This window comes from Myxine glutinosa, chromosome 5 (genome assembly GCF_964187855.1).
Source record: "Myxine glutinosa chromosome 5, kmMyxGlut1.1, whole genome shotgun sequence".
Lineage (NCBI taxonomy): Eukaryota > Metazoa > Chordata > Myxini > Myxiniformes > Myxinidae > Myxine > Myxine glutinosa.
In genome coordinates this window covers 118,718,334-118,740,008 of record NC_136265.1, presented here as the reverse complement: position 1 = coordinate 118,740,008, position 21,675 = coordinate 118,718,334, and the positions used below count along the sequence as shown (strand labels likewise).

Below are 21,675 nucleotides of genomic sequence, written 5' to 3'. Positions count from 1 at the left end.
TACTTATATTGATGTTTACTTGTAGTGATTGATTGTTTACTTATATTGATGTTTAGATTAATGGTTAATATAAACAAAAACAAAAAGATGAGGGAATTGTGGAAGTGTAACTCATTGGTTGGGACTAGTAACGGAGCAGGTAGTCCAGGTGGTTCGTAAGAATGTCAGGAATGTATCTCAGAACATGGAACCTGGGAGTTCCTTTGTCCACCTTTATCACGGCCCCGGGCTAACACACATTCCCAAGCCCGTACTATTGTTTGGACATCGGGATGCAAAGAGGGTGAAGGAACTCCCCAGCAGGGGGGCAAGCATGGATGACCTCGGAGCATTTAGCGGAGAGAGGATTAGCGTGGCGGTGCCCATATAAACGAGAACATACTTTGAGTCAACGGACTTGTCATCAGAATCTCTGCCCAAACGGAACGAACGAGTACGGAACGAGGACAGCGCAGAAGACCGACCAAAGAAGAACCAACGACTTGAATTACCAAATTCGTTATTGTATTGTAGTTCTTTATTATATTGAAACAAGTGAATTATTAGTTAATAAAGCATTGCTTTTGTAAAAGCTGTTTGGTCATATCGGAGCCTCCTGAGTCCTTTAACATTCCCGAACAAAAGAGAGAGAGCCAAGAACCCTCCCCGATATATGAACCCCGCTAAGTAAGGTCCGCTCGCGTTCAACAACCTACGAACAGCCCTGTCTGCCGGGTTTCGCCACGGAGCCGGAGCGTGGATCAGGGCAGGAGCCCACGCCGTCCATCTGCTTGGACCTTCCCTCCCTGCCACCATTACTCCTTTCGTGCAAGTCTGTTTGTGTTGTCCTGGGGCGTGATAATTAAGACTGTTTAAGGTTGCCCTGTGTCTGCTTCTTCTTCTTCCCTTGTACATTTACCTTACGTTTCCTCTTTAGTTATTGTTGTTAATAAATTCCTGTGTTCTTCCTTACTTTGGTTTCTTCTGTCCAATCGTCTTAGTCTTTTCACAATTGAATATACGTGGCACGATTTCGGCAATCGCTCAGGATCGGGTTTGTCAACCGCTAATGGCTCGGGCTTCAGATTGCTAACCACTCGGCAAATTCCATCTTGTCCGTGGTGCGAGCAGGAGTTATCTCCCTGCTTCACGGCCAGGGGTAGCACTCAGGTATTTGGGACTTCATTGACCAATCACCCTGGCTACTCCCGACCGGGAGGAGCGTTATAACTTCTAGGGTTGGGGGAACGGCCAGCTTAAAAGACAAGGGGATTAACCCCTCCCCACCCCCTTGGTAACGGGAGTGCCTTCTCCCGAATCCACAACAATATTGTTAAAGAAAATGGCCTAAATGACAAAAACATGACAAAACTTGGTGGATAAGTTGGGCAGGTGACAAGAACAAGCCAATTAGATTTTAGTTCATGTCGGATTTAGATCTGGCCTAATAGTTGGACACAAAATGTGAACTATTCAGCCTGGCGGAGGTATGTGGTCTACCGAGTGTCGTTCTCGTTTTTACCTTGTCTTTCAGGTGGAGCTTCTCACACCCTCCGTATCTCTCCCACACACCCACACACACACTCCAATGAAATGTTGCTCAATGTGTGACGTAAAATCGATTACCATGTCTACCTACCAATCGTATCGACTACGCACAGTCACCTTTCATGAAACACGACCTGAGATGTCCACCTGAGATCCTTTTAATGCTCAAACGCTTTCTCCATCACCGTTTGCTGGTGAAGAAAAGGTCCTGTCATTGATATTCGGCTTTACCGATCAATTAATAGTGTATTCTCCATAATTGACGATACCACCTTGTAAACAAAACGAGGCAAACATCTCAAGAATGTTCTTTTATTGTGGCTTGATCATCAAGACATGTCAAGATGGAGCCAAAAGCTCAGCAATGGAGCACGAACTGCAAATAACATGAAAGGTAAAGTCAAAGCTGAAAAGGTAACAGAATGAAAACTTTCCAAGATATATGATTGTGCACTACACGTATAATGTGGTTTGTGTTGAGAGGATGGGAAACATATTGATGGTTTATGTGAGTAATGGAGACAATGGTGTGTTCCATTGATGGACAGTTTGTTTGGGAGGGAGATCAAAACGTGGTGCGGGAATCAGGAAACACCATGGATGAAATGATGTGCATGTTTGTGTTGGACCCAACCTGTACAGCCCGACATGCCATGAACGGGCCTTGGTTGTTCATTTAGATATGTATATGCAAGCCTCCCGGGGTCGTGTTTAGCTCTTTATCATGCGGCTTTTTGCGTCATAAAGGCAGCATGCAACTTGCAAAGCGAAATGAAGTAAATGAGGATGTAAAGAGGTCCACCATTTTGAAAGCATGGTGTTTAAAACAATTTGGGAAGAAGAGGAGGTCTCATTGCAGGCCTGACGTCATGTTTACGTTTGTGATGCGTTTGTGGTGAAATGGTGAAAGTGCTGAGATTCATCTCCATGGCAACCACGATCTGTGACGTTTCACTCTTTGTGATGTTAAGACACCCGGGTGGAGGAAATGGCTGCAAAGAATCACAAACACAATCAATGTAAATTACATTGGGTGCAGTATTTTTGACCTTGTTGGTTCGTTTTACAAAACATATGCATCTTATATAATCACTAGAAGAGTCTATCGGTTGCTTTGCTGACAGACGAGTTGGTGCTATGTTTACCCTCGCCTGAGGAGAGGGTATTGCATTTGAGTCCGTTTGTCTGTTTGTCTGTTTGTCCACACAGAATAAATATGATTTTCTCTGCAACCGTTGGTCCGATTGACAAGAAATTTTCACCATAGGTGAAACTCCACCTGTATAATTTTATTAATGATAATTATGACGTCATATTTCACGTGATTCGGGCGCCATCTTGGAAAAATCGAAAAACTTTGCACCTCTATATCTCCGAAAGCACTGAATAGAAAAAATTGAGACATGGCTCATTGTAAAGAACTCTCCATGGGGAATAAAATTTGTTCATGATGATGTCATCGATGCCTCCATTATGACGTCATAATTCGACAAGTACAAAACTTCATCCGATCAAGATGAAATTTCTTGAGCATAATCTAGGAAGAAATTAGTTTAGAAAAAATAATAATGATGACGTCATTGGTTGCAGGGTTCGGCCGCCATATTAGTTTTAACACAAAAGCCTTTAAAACCACTGAAAATACATCCTGGCGAGGGTTTGCAATCTCTGATTGCTCTTTCTAGTTCCCCATGCATTTCCCATGTGTGCCAGAGAAATTACCAGAGCTGCTGTCCATCATGTGTTTGCTTCCAGTATACGAGTAGTCACTTCCTCCGAATCCTCCTGCCCCTTGCCAGTTGGACAGACTGCTCGAGCGGCCTAGACTGCTTTGACCGTAGCCGGTCCCACGTGTGTAGGATCCAAGCATCGAGGTTGTCCCGTGGCCCAGAAACCCCGTGGCCGCACCGCTCGAAGATGCCGCGTCACCGCCACCGCCTATGGCTGAACTCATGGCAGTGCTCCTACCACTGGTAACAGTGATACATCCTCCGGTATTGAATCTGAAATACATCCAAAGAGTACACTGCATTATACCATGAAGAATTATCTACATGCTGACTTTCAGTTGAGGAGAAGGACAAAATCTAAGTGTACAAAGCTCAATGTCTCCTGACCTGAACTCCTCACTCTCCAGCATCTTCCTGTAGGCCGAAATTTCAAGGTCCAGGGACATCTTCATGCCCAACAATTCCTGGTACTCTCGGGAATACTGAGCGATTTGCTAAAGGAGGAACATGATTTGATTGTTAAAAGTGAAAAGCTCCGCACCATGTAATGAAATTGGACAGGTGAGGGGAAGGAATCCAGGACCTGCTCTTACATTGGGCAGCAACATACCTTCTTTATAGTATCCACCTCTATTCTCAGTTTGCTGATCTTCTCATTCCAGTTATCAGTCTGGATTTGCACACTTGCTTCCAGCTCTGTGAGCTGTGTTTCCATTTCGCTGTTCTACAAGAAAAAAAACATCAACAGCAAACAATGAAGTTCCAAGCATAAAGGAAACCCTATATTTGATGTTTGCGGAGGAGTTAGGGTACCTTCACATTCAGACGGGTTATCTCCCTCCGGGTGCTCTCGATCTGCATTTTGTACATACGGATCTCCTCCTTTGCCTGTGTGAATGCCATGGTGGTCGGCTGGTTTAAGATAACTGCTGCAGTGATCTGAGGAAAGGGTAAAGTTTGCCTGATTTAATAAAATGAGAGGAGTTCTCCTTCCTCACACCTAGCTCGGCTTCACGCTGTTAAAACCAAAGCTTTCAGAATCATTGGAATCTCCTGCGATGAAGCTATCTCCGAGGGCCTTTCACTGACTCACCGCAGGCAGGTTGGTGGTCTTTCTGTCTTCTACCGACTCCTCTCCGGCCTAGCTCCCCGAGCTCTTTCTGGGCTCTGTCCCCCAAATATTCCTACAGGTCGCACAAGATCTGCCAGCAACCCTCTTATGGTTAAACTGACAAAATCAAGACTCTCTGCTCACCTTCACTCCTTCATTCCTCTTTTCTCCCACCTCTGGAACAAACTCCCTCACTCTCTTCAATCCCACTCCTCCCTCCAGGTCTTTAAAACAGCTGTTCACCACCATCTCTTAACTTCACCCCATCCAAACCCTTGATATTTTCTACCCCCGTTAATTCACCCCAGATTCACTTTTCTGAAATACGACTTCTTTTCTGGAAGTCCCAGTAGTGTCCATGTGTTTTATACTTCTCCCACCCCACCCCCACCCCTTCCCATCCCTCCTCCACCAAGCCCTCTCCCTCCCACAGATCTCCCGATGCCCATGCTCTCTACTGTTGTACTTGTGTGCTTCCCTCTCTCCCCCCATCTTCTCTCTCGCTCCATTTATTGTATGTTTTATGTGTCCGTTTTTTGTGTGATTAATGTTAGCTCTTACATGTGCCTCGATCTTGTACACAAAAAACAAAAAACAAAAAAAGGAGAGAGATCAAACAAGGTGATCTTAAGGTGAAGCAAGATGGAATTTTACAAAATCCTCGTACAGCAAAAACACAAAACTTGCAAATTCCTGATATATCTTTTTGAGGTTATGGTATGCAGCACCTGTAAGGTCAACACGGCTGTGCACGGCAGCCCAAAGCACACTGCAGATAATTCACTATACAAAGTTTACCCGGATGGAAATGTGTCTCCATGTAAACGCTATGAAGATATACAAACAAAATATTGAGGAGAATAGAAGTCTCTGTTGTTTCTGTATGAGATACGTATTCAAAAATGGCCTATTGTTACCTCCGCCACCAAAGGTGGACGGCAGTTATGTTTTCACCCCTCTTTCTTTTTTTATTTGTGAGCAGGATATCTCGAAAAGTTATCAACGCATTTTGGCAAAACTTGGTGAACATGTTGGGTGTGACAAGTACAAATTGATTAGATTTTGGTGAAGATCTGGATACTATAAAAAAAATTCTTTAACATTGAGAGTGTTGGCTTAGCGGTTAGGGTGCCGGCTTGGGATCCTAGGATCCTGAGTTCGAATCCCGGTCGATTGCTGAATTAACAGCCAGGGGGGTTGACTCAGCCTGTCATCCTTCCGAGGTCGGCAAATTGAGTACCAGCTTGCTGGGATGAATGATCACGGTGTGTACCCCGGTTTAGAATAGGTGCACCGTATCCCTGTGCATCGTAGGAGTTGGGTTGGGACCAAGGGTTGGCGTCAGGAAGGGCATCCGGCCATAAAAACATTGCCTCAAACAGGGAACCATGAGCTCATGGGGCCCGCAAGGCCAACCCCCGCTCTAGCGGGGAAAATGGCCTTTAAAACGATCATTCATTCATTCATTCATTGAGAGATAGGGGCCAAAAACAATAGACAGCACAATATCTCAGAAGGTTGTTGATGAATTGGTTATGAGGCAAGGACAAGCCGATTCGATTTTGGTTCAGGTCCGAATCCAGATCCGGCCTATCAGTGGGATACAAAACATAAACTGTTCAACCTAGCAGAGGTATGCTCTCTACTGAGTGTCGTTCTTCCAAATCGTGATTGCGTCACTGTTATAAGACATAGGTCATCAGCACCTGAATTGAAATGTAGGACATCAGCGCCTGAATATTAATATAGGTCATCAGCGCCTGAATATTAATATAGGTCATCAGCGCTTGTATATTAATATAGGTAATCAGCGCCTGAATATTAATATAGGTAATCAGCGCCTGAATATTAATATAGGTAATCATTACCTGAATATTAATATAGGTAATCAGCGCCTGTATATTAATATAGGTAATCAGCGCCTGAATATTAATATAGGTAATCAGCGCCTGAATATTAATATAGGTAATCAGCGCCTGTATATTAATATAGATAATGAGCGCCTGTATATTAATATAGGTAATCAGCACCTGAATATTAATATAGGTAATCAGCGCCTGAATATTAATATAGGTAATCATGACCTGAATATTAATATAGGTAATCAGCGCCTGTATATTAATATAGGTAATGAGCGCCTGCATATTAATATAGGGAATGAGCGCCTAAATATTAATATAGGTAATCAGCGCCTGAATATTAATATAGGTCATCAGCGCCTGAATATTAATATAGGTAATGAGCGCCTGTATATTAATATAGGTAATCAGCGCCTGTATATTAATATAGGTCATCAGCGCCTGAATATTAATATAGGTAATCAGCACCTGAATATTAATATAGGTAATCAGCACCTGAATATGAATATAGATAATCAGCACCTGAATATTAATAGAGGTAATCAGCACCTGAATATTAATATAGGTAATCAGCACCTGAATATTAATATAGGTAATCAGCGCCTGAACATGAGTATAGGTAATCAGCGCCTGTATATTAATATAGGTAATCAGCGCCTGTATATTAATATAGGTAATCAGCGCCTGAATATTAATATAGGTAATCAGCGCCTGAATAGTAATATAGGTAATCAGCGCCTGAATATTAATATAGGTCATCAGCACCTGAATATTAATATAGGTCATCAGCGCCTGTATATTAATATAGGTAATCAGCGCCTGTATATTAATATAAGCAATCAGCGCAGGTATATTAATATAGGTAATCAGCGCCTGAATATTAATATAGGTAATCAGTGCCTGAATATTAATATAGGTAATCAGCGCCTGTATATTAATATCGGTAATGAGCGCCTGTATATTAATATAGGTAATCAGCACCTGTATATGAATATAGGTAATCAGCGCCTGTATATTAATATAGGTAATGAGCGCCTGTATATTAATATAGGTAATCAGCGCCTGAATATTAATATAGGTTATCAGCGCCTGAATATTAATATAGGTAATCAGCGCCTGAATATTAATATAGGTAATCAGCGCCTGTATATTAATATAGGTAATGAGCGCCTGTATATTAATATAGGTAATCAGCACCTGTATATTAATATAGGTAATCAGCACCTGTATATTAATATAGGTAATCAGCACCTGAATATTAATATAGGTAATCAGCACCTGAATATTAATATAGGTAATCAGCGCCTGAATATGAGTATAGGTAATCAGCGCCTGTATATTAATATAGGTAATCAGCGCCTGTATATTAATATAGGTCATCAGCGCCTGAATATTAATATAGGTAATCAGCACCTGAATATTAATATAGGTAATCAGCGCCTGAATATGAATATAGATAATCAGCACCTGAATATTAATATAGGTAATCAGCGCCTGAATATTAATATGGGTAATCAGCACCTGAATATTAATATAGGTAATCAGCGCCTGAATATGAGTATCGGTAATCAGCGCCTGTATATTAATATAGGTAATCAGCGCCTGAATATTAATATAGGTAATCAGCGCCTGTATATTAATATAGGTAATCAGCGCCTGTATATTAATATAGGTAATCAGCGCCTGTATATTAATATAGGTAATCAGCGCCTGAATATTAATATAGGTAATCAGTGCCTGAATATTAATATAGGTAATCAGCACCTGAATATTAATATAGGTCATCAGCGCCTATATATTAAAATAGGTAATCAGCGCCTATATATTAATATAGGTAATCAGCACCTGTATATTAATATAGGTAATCAGTGCCTGTATATTAATATAGGTAATCAGCACCTGAATATTAATATAGGTAATCAGCACCTCTATATTAATATAGGTAATCAGCGCCTGTATATTAATATAGGTAATCAGCGCCTGTATATTAATATAGGTAATCAGCACCTGTATATTAATATAGGTAATCAGCACCTGTATATTAATATAGGTAATCAGCACCTGTATATTAATATAGGTAATCAGCGCCTGTATATTAATATAGGTAATCAGCACCTGTATATTAATATAGGTAATCAGTGCCTGTATATTAATATAGGTAATCAGCGCCTGAATATTAATATAGGTAATCAGCGCCTGAATATTAATATAGGTAATCAGCACCTGAATATTAATATACGTAACTAGAACGGGCACTCGGTAGAGCGCATACCTTCGCCGCAGCTACTGTTCTGTACTTGGCATGGGAGTGTAGGGAACAGAACAGTGAACAGTTTGGTGCTGATTTCATGCAAATCGGATAAGAATTGACCGAGTTATTACAAAAAACAAAGTTATTGACCTTGACCTTGACCTTTGACCCGATTGCTCCCAAAATCTAATCAAATGTGTCCCGTATAATAACCAATCATCCCACCAAATTTCATGCAATTCGGTTGAATACTTTTTGAGTTATGCGAATAACATACACACACACACACACACACACACACACACACACACACACACACACACACACACACACACACACACACACACACACACACACACACACACAGACATACAAATAAATACACAGCGATCAAAACATAACCTTCCGCTTTTGCGAAGGTAATCAGCGCCTGAATATTAATATAGGTAATCAGCACCTGAATATTAATATAGGTAATCAGCGCCTGAATATGAATATAGATAATCAGCGCCCGAATATGAATGTAGATCATGAACAGAATCTAGGTCATCAGCACCTAAATATTAATATAGGTAATCAGCGCCTGAATATTAATATAGGTCATCAGCACCTGAATATTAATATCGGTAATCAGTGCCTGAATATTAATATAGGTCATCAGCACCTGAATATGCTCATTGAGTAATATTTGTCTGTGATCGATTCTCATTTTATCCATTTTTGTATCCACCAACCTTTGTCTCAACGTTGGTAAAAGCTTCGTGGCGACTCTTACAGGCCAGCGCCTCGTAGTGGGATTTCACTTCGCTGATAGCCGTAGTCAGGTCCCATGCCTGCTTCCTGTTATCCATCTCAATACTGACAGCTGCGGTGGATCCTCCGGAGATAGCCGTATGTATTTCATGGACACGCTGTCAAGAGGAGACACTCGTCATTCCATACATCTGGGTTAAGAGTACCTGGGGCGATGAAAATGCAATGTTGTGAAAGGTTTACCGCCTGGTAGATCTGCTTCAACATGCTTATTTGGTCTTCAATGGAATGGACCTTGGTCTGTTGGTCTACAATGCTCAGGTAGGCTTTGTCGATATCCTGGAAAAGCAAAAGGAAAGTTATTATTATTATTGTGCGTCTCAATATTTTCTGTTGCAATTGATAAGTGAATATTAATTATTATTATTATTATTATTTATCTAATAGAGAGCACATAAACACCTCATTGGTAAAGACAAGACCATGACTTCCACAAGAGACCAAAGACCAAAATGTGATTGTGAGGACAAGAACATGAGGTGGAAGACAGTGGGGAATGAGAGTTGTAAGGAGGGTTAAAGGATTGTCCTCACCTCTTCTCATTACCCAGCACTCGCAAAGCGAAAAGCGCGGTTAAGCGAATGGTCACACGTATGTATCTGCATTTTAAAAATTCAATTCCTCGGCAACCGTTGGTTCGATTGACACAAAATTTACATCATTCTATGCATCTACTCGTGTAGAGATTTTACTGATAATTATGACGACATATGCAACGTGGTATGGGCGCAATCTTGAAAAAAAACGAAAAAAATTGGACCTCAATATCTCCGAAACCGCTTCATTTCACCGCGCTTTCGCTTCACCGCGAAACCGCTTCAATATCTCCGAAACCGCTTCAAATTCCCCCCCCCCCCCTCCTCCCCTTCCCACGCCTCCTGCCCCCAAGCCCTCTCCCTCCCACACTTCTCCCTGCTCTCAAATGTTGTGGTTGTGTGCTTCCCCTTCTCTCCCCATCTTGGCTTCCGCTCCCTCTTTTGTATATTTTGTTTGTCTGGTTGATTTGTTTGTGAAATAAATGTTAGCTCTTTCACGAGCCTCGATTCAGTATACAAAAAAAAAAAAAAAAAAAAAAAAAAAGGAAAAATTGAAACGTGGCTCATTGCAAGGAACTCCACATGGGGAATAAGTGTTGTTCACAATGACATCATTGGTACCTTCATTATGATGTCATAATTCGACAAGTACAACGCCTAGTCCCATCAGTTTGAATTTTTGGAGCGTGATCTACACAACAAATATATTAGAGAATGTAAATTTATGACATCATTGGTCACATGGTCTGGCATCCATATTGGAGCAAAGAAAAAAAAAACCTTAAAAACAAGAGTTGGCTCGCACCAAGTCGACTACACAGGGTTAGTATTCTATGAATACCATCGAGTTACCCTCGCCACCAAAGGTGGATAGAGGTTATGTTTTCACCCCTGTCCGTTTGTTACTTGGCAAATATATATATGTTTTTCTTCAAATCTTCAAATTTCTAAAATCCTCAATTTTCATCCGATTGACTTGGAATTTGAATGTGATTTTCATATCGGCGAATTGAATTCAACCACCAACTATTTTTTGAGATCAGCGTAGGCCAAAGGTCAACAACAATTTCAAATTACTAAAATTCTCAATTTCCATCCGATTCACTTGAAATTTGAATAGGATTCACATATCAGTTAAGGGCGTGCATGGCGTTGAGGCCTGGAGGGCGTGCATGACGTTGGTGTCCTGTTTTCTGAGGAGTTTGTAGACAGTGTGGTGAGTGTGACTAGAGTGAGTGAAAGGTTGATGATGGTGAAAATGATGATTGGAAAGCTCTTGGTGAACGTCACCTCGGGATATGCTCCGCAGGTTGGTCGGAGCGATGAAGAGAAGGACAAGTTCTAGTGTGCGATGGAGAAGCTGATGGAAAACGTGAAAGATGAGGAAGTTGTTGTGGTCGGAGGAGACCTAAATGGACATGTGGGAAGGAGTATGGACGGTTTTGAGGGAGTTCATGGGGGTTACGGATATGGTGTGAGAAATGGAAAAGGTGAAATGATTTTGGAGTTTGCTGATGGAGCTGATTTGTTGATTTGTAATACTCAGTTCCAGAAAGAGGATAATAAGCTTGTTGCATACACGTCAGGTGGGTCGACGACAACCGTTGACTACCTGATGGTGCGTAGGCGAGATAGGGGGCACTTCCAGGACACAAAGGTGATCCCGGGGGAGGAGGCTGTTTCACAGCACCACTTGGTTGTCTGCGACATAAGGGTGAAAGGTGCGAGGAGGGCTCGGCGGGTGAAGTACCAACCGAGAATGAAGGTGTGGAGGTTGAAAGAGGTGACAGTAAGGGAGGCATTAAAAGAGAGGCTGAGTAGGGTAGCTGATGATGTGGTTGAGCTTGAAAGTGGTTGGATGTCAATGAAAGATAGTCTGTTGGGAGCCGTTGGTGAGGTATGTGGATGGACAAAAGGACCACCGAGGCACTCGGAAACATGGTGGTGGGATGATGAAGTTGGAAAGAGGATTGACGAGAAGAGGAAGAAGTTCAAAGAGTGGCAGAAGGCGAAGGGTAGGGGGGGGGCAGAAAAAGCAGAGCATGAAAGTTATATAAGGCAGCCAAGAAGGCTGCAAAGAAAGAGGTAGCAAAGGCACAGGAGGCATGTAGGAAAATGTTCGGAGAACGCTTGGATTCGGAAGAGGGTCAGAGAGCTGTATTCAGGATTACAAAGCAGATAGCGAAAGAGAGGTGTGATGTGATGGGGGTGAGTTGCTTGAAGGATGAAGTGGGACAAATCGTTGTGGACCCAGATGGAATTAAAGGAAGATGGAAAAGATATATGGAAATACTGTTGAATGCAGAGAATGAATGGGATGGCAACATAGAGAGTAACCCAGTTTTAGGACCGGCAGAGAAGATAACTGAGAAGGAAGTTGAGGAAGCGATAAAAGCAATGAAGAGTAGAAAAGCAGGAGGGCCGACGGGAGTTATGTGGGAGATATGTTGAAGGCAGCAGGAAGTTGGGGTGTGAAGAGAATGACAGAGATCTGTAATCTGGTGGTGAAAGAAGGCCGCATTCCAGTGGATTGGGAATTGAGTACCCTCGTCCCTCTATACAAGGGGAAAGGTGACCCTCTGGAGTGTGGCTCGTACCGAGCGATAAAGTTATTGGAGCATGGAATGAAGGTATTGGAAAGGGTTTTGGAGAGGAGGATAAGGAAGAAAGTGAAGATTGACAAAATGCAGTTTGGATTTTTGCCACGAAGAGGAACGACAGACGCGCTTTTTATTGTGAGGCAGTTGCAGGAGAAGAGGAGGAAGAAGTTGTTTCTTGGGTTTGTTCATCTGGAGAAAGCATTCGATAGGGTTCCACGCGAACTAGTGACATGGGCATTGAGGAAGTTAGGAGTGGAGGAATGGTTGATCAGAGTAGTGATGGCAATGTACAAAAGAGTGCACACAGCTGTAAGGACGAAGGACGGGAACAGTGGTGAGTTTGAGGTGAAGGTGGGAGTGCATCAGGGGTCGATACTAAGTCCACTACTATTTGCAGCTGTGATGGAGGTGCTGGCTCAAAACGTAAAGGAGGGTTTACCGTGGGAGTTGTTGTATGCAGATGATCTGGTGTTGATTGCGGAAAGTATGGATGGACTGAAGGAGAAGATGAACAAGTGGAAGGAATGTATGGAGACAAAATGTCTGAAGGTGAATATCGGAAAGACAAAGGTGATGGCAAGTGGTAAAGCATGTGGTGAGGTGGAAAGAACTGGGAAGTGGCCGTGTGCTGTGTGCAGGAAGGGTGTCGGAGTGAACTCCATTCAATGTACAATGTGCGCTGAGTGGGTTCATCAAAAATGTAGTGGTTTGAGAGGGTCATTAACCAGTGCGGCAGCTACATTCAAGTGTAAAGTGTGCACAGAGGGAGCTGCAGATGGAGGAAATGTTGAGTTGGATCTTGGAGACGGCATGAAGCTGGAAGGTGTGAAAACATTTTGTTACCTAGGAGACATGCTGAATGGAGAATGTGGATCAGACTCGGCAACGGTTGCTGGAGTGAGATGTGCATGGAGGAAGTTTTGGGAACTGAGTGGCGTGTTGATGAGGAGGGGAGTGTCGTTGAAGCTGAAGGGAAAGGTGTATGCTGCATGTGTGAGAAGTGTTATGATTTATGGGAGCGAGACATGGGTAATGAACGTAGAGCAGCAACGAAGGCTGGAAAGGGTGGAAATGCGAATGGTTCGGTGGATGTGTGGAGTATCGTTAAGAGAGAGGAAGACAAATGATGAATTGCGAAAGATGATGGGAATAGAGCCTGTGATTGATGCTGTGAAGAGAAACAGGTTGAGATGGTTTGGTCATATGTTGAGGAAGGATGAAAGTGACTGGTTGAGAAGAGTGATGGAAATGAGTGTAGAAGGAAGTAGAGGACGGGGAAGACCGAGAAAGACTTGGCTAAAGATGGTGGAAGAAGAAATGCGGGCAAGGGGGTTAACAAGGGGAGATGCAGAAAATAGGGCAAAATGGAGAAGATTGTCATGGGGACCGCAAGGCTAACCCCCGCTCTGGCAGGGAAAATGGCCTTAAAATGCATGTTGTTGTTTGTTTGTATTTACATATCAGTTAACTGAATTCAACCAACAACTATTTTTGAGATCAGCTTAGGCCAAAAGGTCAAAATAGGCCAAAGGTCAACAACAATTTAAAATTTCGAAAAGCCTCAATTTTCATCCGATTGACTTGAAAAATTGAATGGGATTTACATATCAGCTTACTGAATTCAACCACCAATTATTTGTGAGGTCAAAAAGATGCTCCACTGAGGGCCATTCTACTTTGTTCTCTTTTGCCAAGTGTCGCTCTATGAGTGATTTTTCATTTTCTTGTCTGTTTGTCTGTTTGTTTGATTGTGAACAAAATATCCCAAAAAGTTGTGGACGGATTCGGACGAAATTTGGCAGAGATGTAGCGTATGTGACAAGGACGAAATTATTAGATTTTGGTGAAGATCCGGATTCGGCTACTAGAATTTTAAAGTGATTCCTCACCATTGGGAGATAGGGCCAAAAACGATACATAACAAGATATCTCAAAAAGTTGTGGACGGATTTGGACTAAACTTGGTGGACAGGTTGGGTGTCTGACAAGGAAGAATCGATTCGATTTTGGTGAAGATCTGAATATTATTTAATTTTTAAAGTGATTCTTCACCATTGAGTGATATGGCCAACCAGGCGGAGGTATGCTCTCGACTGAGTGCCGATCTAGTTTCTTTATGCAATGGCTATAGCTCATGGAGGAGCTTGTAATGAAAATACATGAAGGACGCGGATGTTGGAGAAGACAAGGGATGACCGACGAGCGTGTTTAGTTGGGAAAATGACGTGCGTGGTTTTACCTCTTTATGCGAGTTCCATTCGATCTCCAGCGTTCTGGTGATGTCAACTTCATCTGTGTATCTGCATTCATATAGATCACTCATTCACTACTTTCCTGCATATCAAGTCACTACATTTATACTACTTCCTAGATAACCAATCACTATTTTTATGCTACTGTCCAGCTCGCCAATTCACTACTTTTACACAATCTACCAAGTCGTGCTACCTTTTCACTACTTTCTAGCATGATCTTTTCTACCCTCATTAACCCCCTCTACCCAAGCCCTCCTCCTTCCAGGTTTCCAGTTTTTTCCCTCCTGGGAGTTTTCTTCTTTATCCATGTTGTCCACCCCATTTGCGCTTTCCTGCCCCCATTCCTCCCCGACATGCATTCTTTGTCCGAGTCTCCCCCTTAAACTCCGCTATTGGTATTTCCCTCTCTCTCTACTGTTCATTTTGTACTGATCCGTTCAGTGTTCCAGCCTTTCCACGAACCTCGACTCTGTAAACAAAAAAATAAATAAAACTCTACTTTTTAACCACTTTTGATCCAGCATACCATTTTTGAAGCCTAAAGTACACTCTTTATCATGACCATCTCATTAATCGCTGTTACCAGATGCAGTCTCCATTCTTTGCAAATTGTTAAGAGATGGTAGTACATCGTGGGTATACCTGCTCATCAATAGTGAATGCTCCATAACGTCCACCTTTCATAAACCCCACCGAAGCCATGCTACTACGTACGCCAAGCACTGCTGGTGAAACTGCCAAAATCTAGGCTCTCTGCTCACCTTCACTCCTTCATTCCCCTTTTCTCCCGCCTCTCGAACAAACTCCCTCACTCTCTTCAATCCCACTGCACCCTCCAGGTCTTTAAAACAGCTGTTCACCACCATCTCTTATCTTCCCCCATCCAAAACCTTGATCTTTTCTACCCCCGTTAATTCACCCCAGATCCACTTTTTTTGAAATATCGACTTCTTTCCTGGAAGTCCGAGCAGTGTACATGTGTTTTCTACCTCTCCCACCAACCGCCCCCCCCCCCCTTCCCCCAAGCCCTCTCCCTCCCACAGATCTTCCGATGTCCCGGTTCTCTGCTGTTGTACTTGTGTGTTTCCCTCTCTCTCCCCATGTTGTCTCCCGCTCCCTTTATTGTACGTTTTGTTTGTCCAATTGTTTTTTTTTGTGATTGATGTTAGCTCTTATATGAGCCTCGATCTTGTATACAAAAAAAAGGAAAAAAAACATCTCCACTTGTCTTACTTGGTGGTAAATTCCTGGATGATTCCTCGCAGATGATCGATTTCATTGAGCAATGCAGTCTTGCTGTTCTGCAGACTGTCGATCTGTGCGCTGTAGGTACCCGTGATGGAACTCGCCACCACCGCGGTATTCACCGAAACAGTGGGGTCGTTGGGGTTCGTGTACATGGAGATCTGAGCCTTGAGGATTGCATTTTGCTGCTCCAAAATTCGCACCTGAAGTTCACGCACAACAACACCTTATAGGAGCATGTTCCTCGTTACTTTATTAGGATCATAAATGCTCGACCTCTTGGCTAAATCTTCACCACTAATAAAGTAAACAAATGTATACACGGTGGTCCACTTGATGACGTCATTTATAAATGACGTCACAAATATTTAATCTAGAGCAGGAATACGTCATTAGACCCTTGGTTAAAACGCACCAAGGTCTAAATTGTGGATAAATCATGATCTGTTTGAATCATCCGAACTCTTCCATGAATACTTTTTATGGGATCTTCGCATCCATTGATAACAATTATGGGAAAAATTAATGGGGGATTGAATCCAGATCTCTCATCAACAATGCACCTTTGGTATCCGCTCAGAAGCCATTCCTTGTACCGTAAACCAGGTGAAGGGAATGATGAAAACACCTGAGAGGTGTTTCTATTCCTGACAGGTGTGCAGGTTAACGCACAACTCGTAATCAAGTTGTTTTGTCCATTTTCTCCAATTATGTCCGAGTAATCATACTAAAATACACAATTTGGTGTCTGTCTTTCTGTCTGCCTGACTGTGATACATTCAGTCCTTATACTCATTCAATCTCAACCAAACATAGGCGATTTCTCCTGATCAGGTGTTCAAGTGTACCGGTAACAGGTGATATTGCCCCCGACACCCTAACGGCCAAATTGTGAATTTTATTCGATCCATAATCCCATTCCTAAAGGTCGCTAGCATCTTACTATAATTCACCAAATGTCCGTCCGTCCGTTCTCAGGTACCGCAAAAACGGCTCAACGGATCGCAACGATATTTTGGGTGGGTATTTCTGGGACCCCTGGGAGTAAAATAGGCGATATTGTTTTTCCAAGTTTTCCAAATTTTCCAGTTTTTCCAAACACGATGGAATATTATTTACCGATATGAACAGTGATGTGGCTTTTATTGAAATTCTACAAATACTGTTTAGATTTTGATGAGAATTATGAACCTGCCGCGAATGCGGAAATGGACAGATGACGGCAATGCACGGGTTTGATAATATCCAAATACAACCGTCAATCAATCGTAATGTTAAATCGTTAAACGTTAATCGTGTTCATCTTTTTGTTAAAGTATCAATTGATGATTGGAATTGAGTGAATACAATTACGACTTTGAATTCGTAATTGTGTTCACCCAACTGTACGGAACTTCACATCCCGATTTAAATATTTATTTATGTCACGAATGTTGTTAAAAGTTTATTTTTTATATTAATGTTATTTCATTTGTGATTAGAGTTACGCTGTTTGGAATGAAAAAACAGATATCGAGTTCAAGTGAATGACGAAATGCCGTGATGGTTTCTACTTTATAAACGTGAATTCGCGGATCGCCATATGCAGATTCGCCATTGACTGGGTATGGAACAAACGTTCCCGTTTGTTTGCCAACGGGTACGTTTTTCATGGAAGTCCTTCACAAACTTGCTGTCCATGTCTGACGTGCGACTGAGGATGCTACAGGAATGTAGAATTTATTGGTTTCATGCTTTAGCATTCGCCGTTTCTGCATTGCCCGTTTGCTTCTGGCCTCCCACCCGTGCGTAGCATGGGTACCTCACTAGTATTATTTAATACTCGCCTGAGGGAGATGTGGAGAAAGCTCGACTTACTGTACTACACATGAAAGGTGTATAGGCTAAGAGTCGCTGGCCTGCATGTACCTACTGGAAGTACAAATTATAAACATAATTATTATGAGTTGTCGTGGAATTTTGGTGACATTCATGATCAAACTTCTCTAAACATCCTTATCCTTCACTGCTTCCCAAAGCTCTGGTAGAGACAGCTTAGTTACATCCTGTACCCCATCCATCCAGCACCAACACACTGTCTGCTTCTTCCTCTTCTTCCCTCAAACAAACCCAGCTTGGTTACATCCTGTACCCCATCCATCCAGCACCAATACACGGTCTGCTTCTTCCTCTTCTTCCCTCAACCAAACCCAGCACTTCTGCAAACTTTCCTTTCCTGCACGCATGATGTGTCCAACCAAAGTATGACAGTTTCGCTTTTAGCATCGGTGCTTCGAATGCACCTGGTGATCTCAATTCTTCAAATACCGATTTGTTTGTTCTTGTTGCACAGTTCATGGAATTTATAACATTCGTCTCCAAAACCACATTTAAAAACAGTCAATCTTCCTCCGCTTCCCTTTTCATTGTCCATCACTCACACCTAAACATCACAACTGGAAACACCTGATCAATCAACAACATCCCCTTTACTTTAGAAATACAAGATTCCCTTTACTTCCGCACACCTGAGGATTGTTCATAGGTCTTCCTCCAATCCTGACTCCATCCTCCATGTCATCCAAGTTGGAGTTTTCATCAAAATTATTATAACCACAAGTTAATCAGTCTATCCATCGGAATTATAGAAAATGTCCACCAATTCCAATATAACTGAGGCAATTACATGGGACACAAAGTGAAGGGGCACGAGAAACCTCGCAGTGATTATGACGTCATATAAAGATGGCTACATTTGATCTATCTATAATTCCAGTAATCTCTGTCTGTACGTTTGTTTGTCTGTGACCGCTGTTTCTCGACAACCACGGGTCCGATATACTTTTAACTTGCCAGGTATATTGCTGGGGACCCGAGGATGTGCCTTTTCAAGGTTTCATATTAATCGGACAATTACTTACCGAGCTATGTCCAAAAAACGATTCAACCAATCAGAGAGCAGCGAACTATCGCGTGTGCCGAACGTGGCGGACACACTCTGCCTCGGATGGCACATTTGAGAGCGTATTCATTTATTTCACGTTTGCAAACTATGTTGGCGTTAAACTATGTTTTAAAACTAATAATAAAACTAATAAAAACGAATTTGCGATTCATTCGCTTTCCTGCGCGTTTGTGCACGCGATGGCGATTTCTTTACCAAACTCCGGAAGCCGTTCGCTTTGGACCAAACCATTTCATGTAAATAGAGGGGGGGGATTGTCACCACTCGCAAGCCGTTCGCTTTGGACCAAACCATTTCATGTAAATAGAGGGGGGGGATATAATTTTAGATATATATATAGTACGGGCATGCCCTAGTATTTACAAAACAAATAGTTCTCTTATGTATCTCGACATCAAATTAACAAAGTTTAAACCAATGGAGCATAATATAGGCCATGCATGACGTCATTGGTGCCACCATCGTGTTGACACCGTCTTCACCTGAAAAAGGATGAGATGTTTAGGTCACAGTCGGTGCACCTGTGCAGACTACCGGTATGAGCAATAGAAAGATCGCTGATTCATATATTTGTTCTCTTTTTGTGAACATGGTCGAGGCTCATGGAAGAGCTATAGCAGAATGGGGAAAATGGAGTTGGGGGGGGGGTGTGGGGGGGACAGGAAAGGAATAAAACAACAAACAAAGAAGAGAGGAGAGGAGAAAAAACATCACAATAAACTGGAAAATGAGAGTGCTTGGGAATGGGGTCATTTGGGGTAGAAAGGATCATGAGTATGGATTGTGGGATGATGATCTGAGATGGTGGTCTTGGATACCTGGAGGGAAGAATGCCAGTGACTGGGAACGTTGGTTCCACAGGTGAGAGCAATGAATGGGTACAGGTGAGCCTGCATTTCGGGACGTGCTCTTCCATGAGCCTCAACACCTGTATTTTCCAAAGGAAACATAATAATCAAACCATTAAAGCACCATTTGGCGGTGCTTGCAGTCCGTACCTTGTCGAGTAACGAAGCGAACTTGCTGTTGAGGTTCTGCAACTCGGAGTTCTCGCGGATTCGGGTGTTGTGGACCGACTCGATGCTCGGAAAGGTCGACGGGTCGATCTCGGGCAACAGCGCACCGATGGGGCCGCTCGTGCCCGAGGGCAGGAAGTTCACGTTGATCCCGTAGTTGCCCACGCCGATCTGGTGGCCACCGATGCGCGAGCGGATCACCGAGGTAGCCGCCCTCAGGGCGCTGGCCGCGCGCCCCCCGCGCAGGGGCACGAGCGCGGACCCACCGTACAGGGACATGGTGCTCATGTTTAACCCGAGCTCCTGCATCCGAGCCCCGTGACCCATCATCCGCGAGAGACCCGAGCCCCCGCCCGACCTGCCCGCGACGCTCATCGCTCCGAAGGTCCGGTCGCTGTGATCGGAGAGCAATTTCCCGAGACCCGAGCCCGAGTAGATGAGGCCATCGCGCACCGAGTGTCCGGCCACCCGATGGGACACGCTGTGGGAATGGCTCACGGAGCTGGAGCTCTGGCTCTGAAACATGCTTACGGTTTCCTGGCAAGATGGATCACGGTACGCTGCGCTTTACTCCACTACCCTTTATACGGACGGACCCGGTCGCTTTTCTCGAACCACCTGGCACCACGACCCAACAGGACGCCAAACCAACACACCTGTGGACTTAAAACCAGGTGCAAATGCCCCCGAGGAAAACGCCGAGAGAAAACGCATTTTAACTTAAGACAGTATTAGTTTTAATAGTATTAGCATTCATAACTTATGCTCACATAAATATATATACATATATATACATCTCCAACGAGTTCACCATTCTACTATACAAACAAATAATAATCCATGATGTACGATGACGTAAACACGACTGTAAAATTGTTTACCAAAATAAATCTTGGTTCAATTTACAATTTAAAAACTAGATCGTATTCATAGAATACTTACCAACTTGGTGCGAGCCAACTATTCTGTTTTTAAGGGTTTTAAAAACTTTTTTCTTTGATCCAATATGGCTGCCACACCACGTGAGCGATGACATCATAAATTTATATTCTCCAATATAATTGTTGTGTAGATCACGCTCAAGATATTTCAAACTGATTGCACTAAGCGTTTAACTTGTCCAATTATGACGTCATAATTAAGGCACCAAATGACGTCATCGTTAACAACACTTATTGACCATGCGGAATTCTTTACAATGAACTACGTTTCAATTTTTCCCATGGAGCGGTTTTGGAGATATAGAGGTGCAAAGTTTTTCCAAGATGGCGCCCGTACCATGTGAAATATGACGTCATAATTATCAATCAAAATTCTACAGGAGGGGGAGCTCCTTTTGTGAACATTTCGTTTCAATCGAACCAACGGTTGCAGAGAAAAGCATACTCACGTTCTATGTGGACAAACAACGAAACAAACAGATAGACAATCAAATGGACAGACAAATGAAAAATCACTCATAGAGCAACACTTGGCCAAAGGGAACAAAGTAGAATGGCACTCAGTAGAGCATCCTTTTAACCTCAAAAATAATTTGTGGTTGAATTATGCGACCTGATATGCAAATCGTCTTCAAATGAAGTTAATCGGATGAAAATTGTCAATTTTAGAAATGCGGCCTATGTTGTCCGTTTGGCCTATGTTGACCTGGAAAATAGTTGGTGGTTGAATTCAGTTAACTGATGTAAAAATCCTATTCAAATTTCAAGTCAATCGGATGAAAATGGAGGATTTTGGAGATTTGTAAAGAAAAAAGTGGTTGATCTTTGGCCTATGTTGACCTTTTGG

General features: G+C 42.7%; 1 protein-coding gene across 1 annotated transcript; it reads right to left on the bottom strand.

Moving 5' to 3' along the window:
- Positions 1 to 1,825: 1,825 nt before the first annotated feature.
- On the bottom strand, positions 1,826 to 20,528 carry LOC137412787 (thread biopolymer filament subunit alpha-like). Its single transcript, XM_068098103.2, has 10 exons — positions 19,870 to 20,528; positions 15,916 to 16,130; positions 14,667 to 14,727; positions 9,475 to 9,570; positions 9,213 to 9,389; positions 4,071 to 4,196; positions 3,868 to 3,981; positions 3,645 to 3,751; positions 3,250 to 3,530; positions 1,826 to 2,519 (listed from the first exon to the last, which is right to left on the bottom strand). The coding sequence occupies exons 1-10, from the start codon at positions 20,410 to 20,412 to the stop codon at positions 2,494 to 2,496; spliced, it is 1,746 nt and encodes a 581-aa protein (XP_067954204.2). The 5' UTR covers positions 20,413 to 20,528; the 3' UTR covers positions 1,826 to 2,493.
- Between the last annotated feature and the right edge of the window lie 1,147 nt (positions 20,529 to 21,675).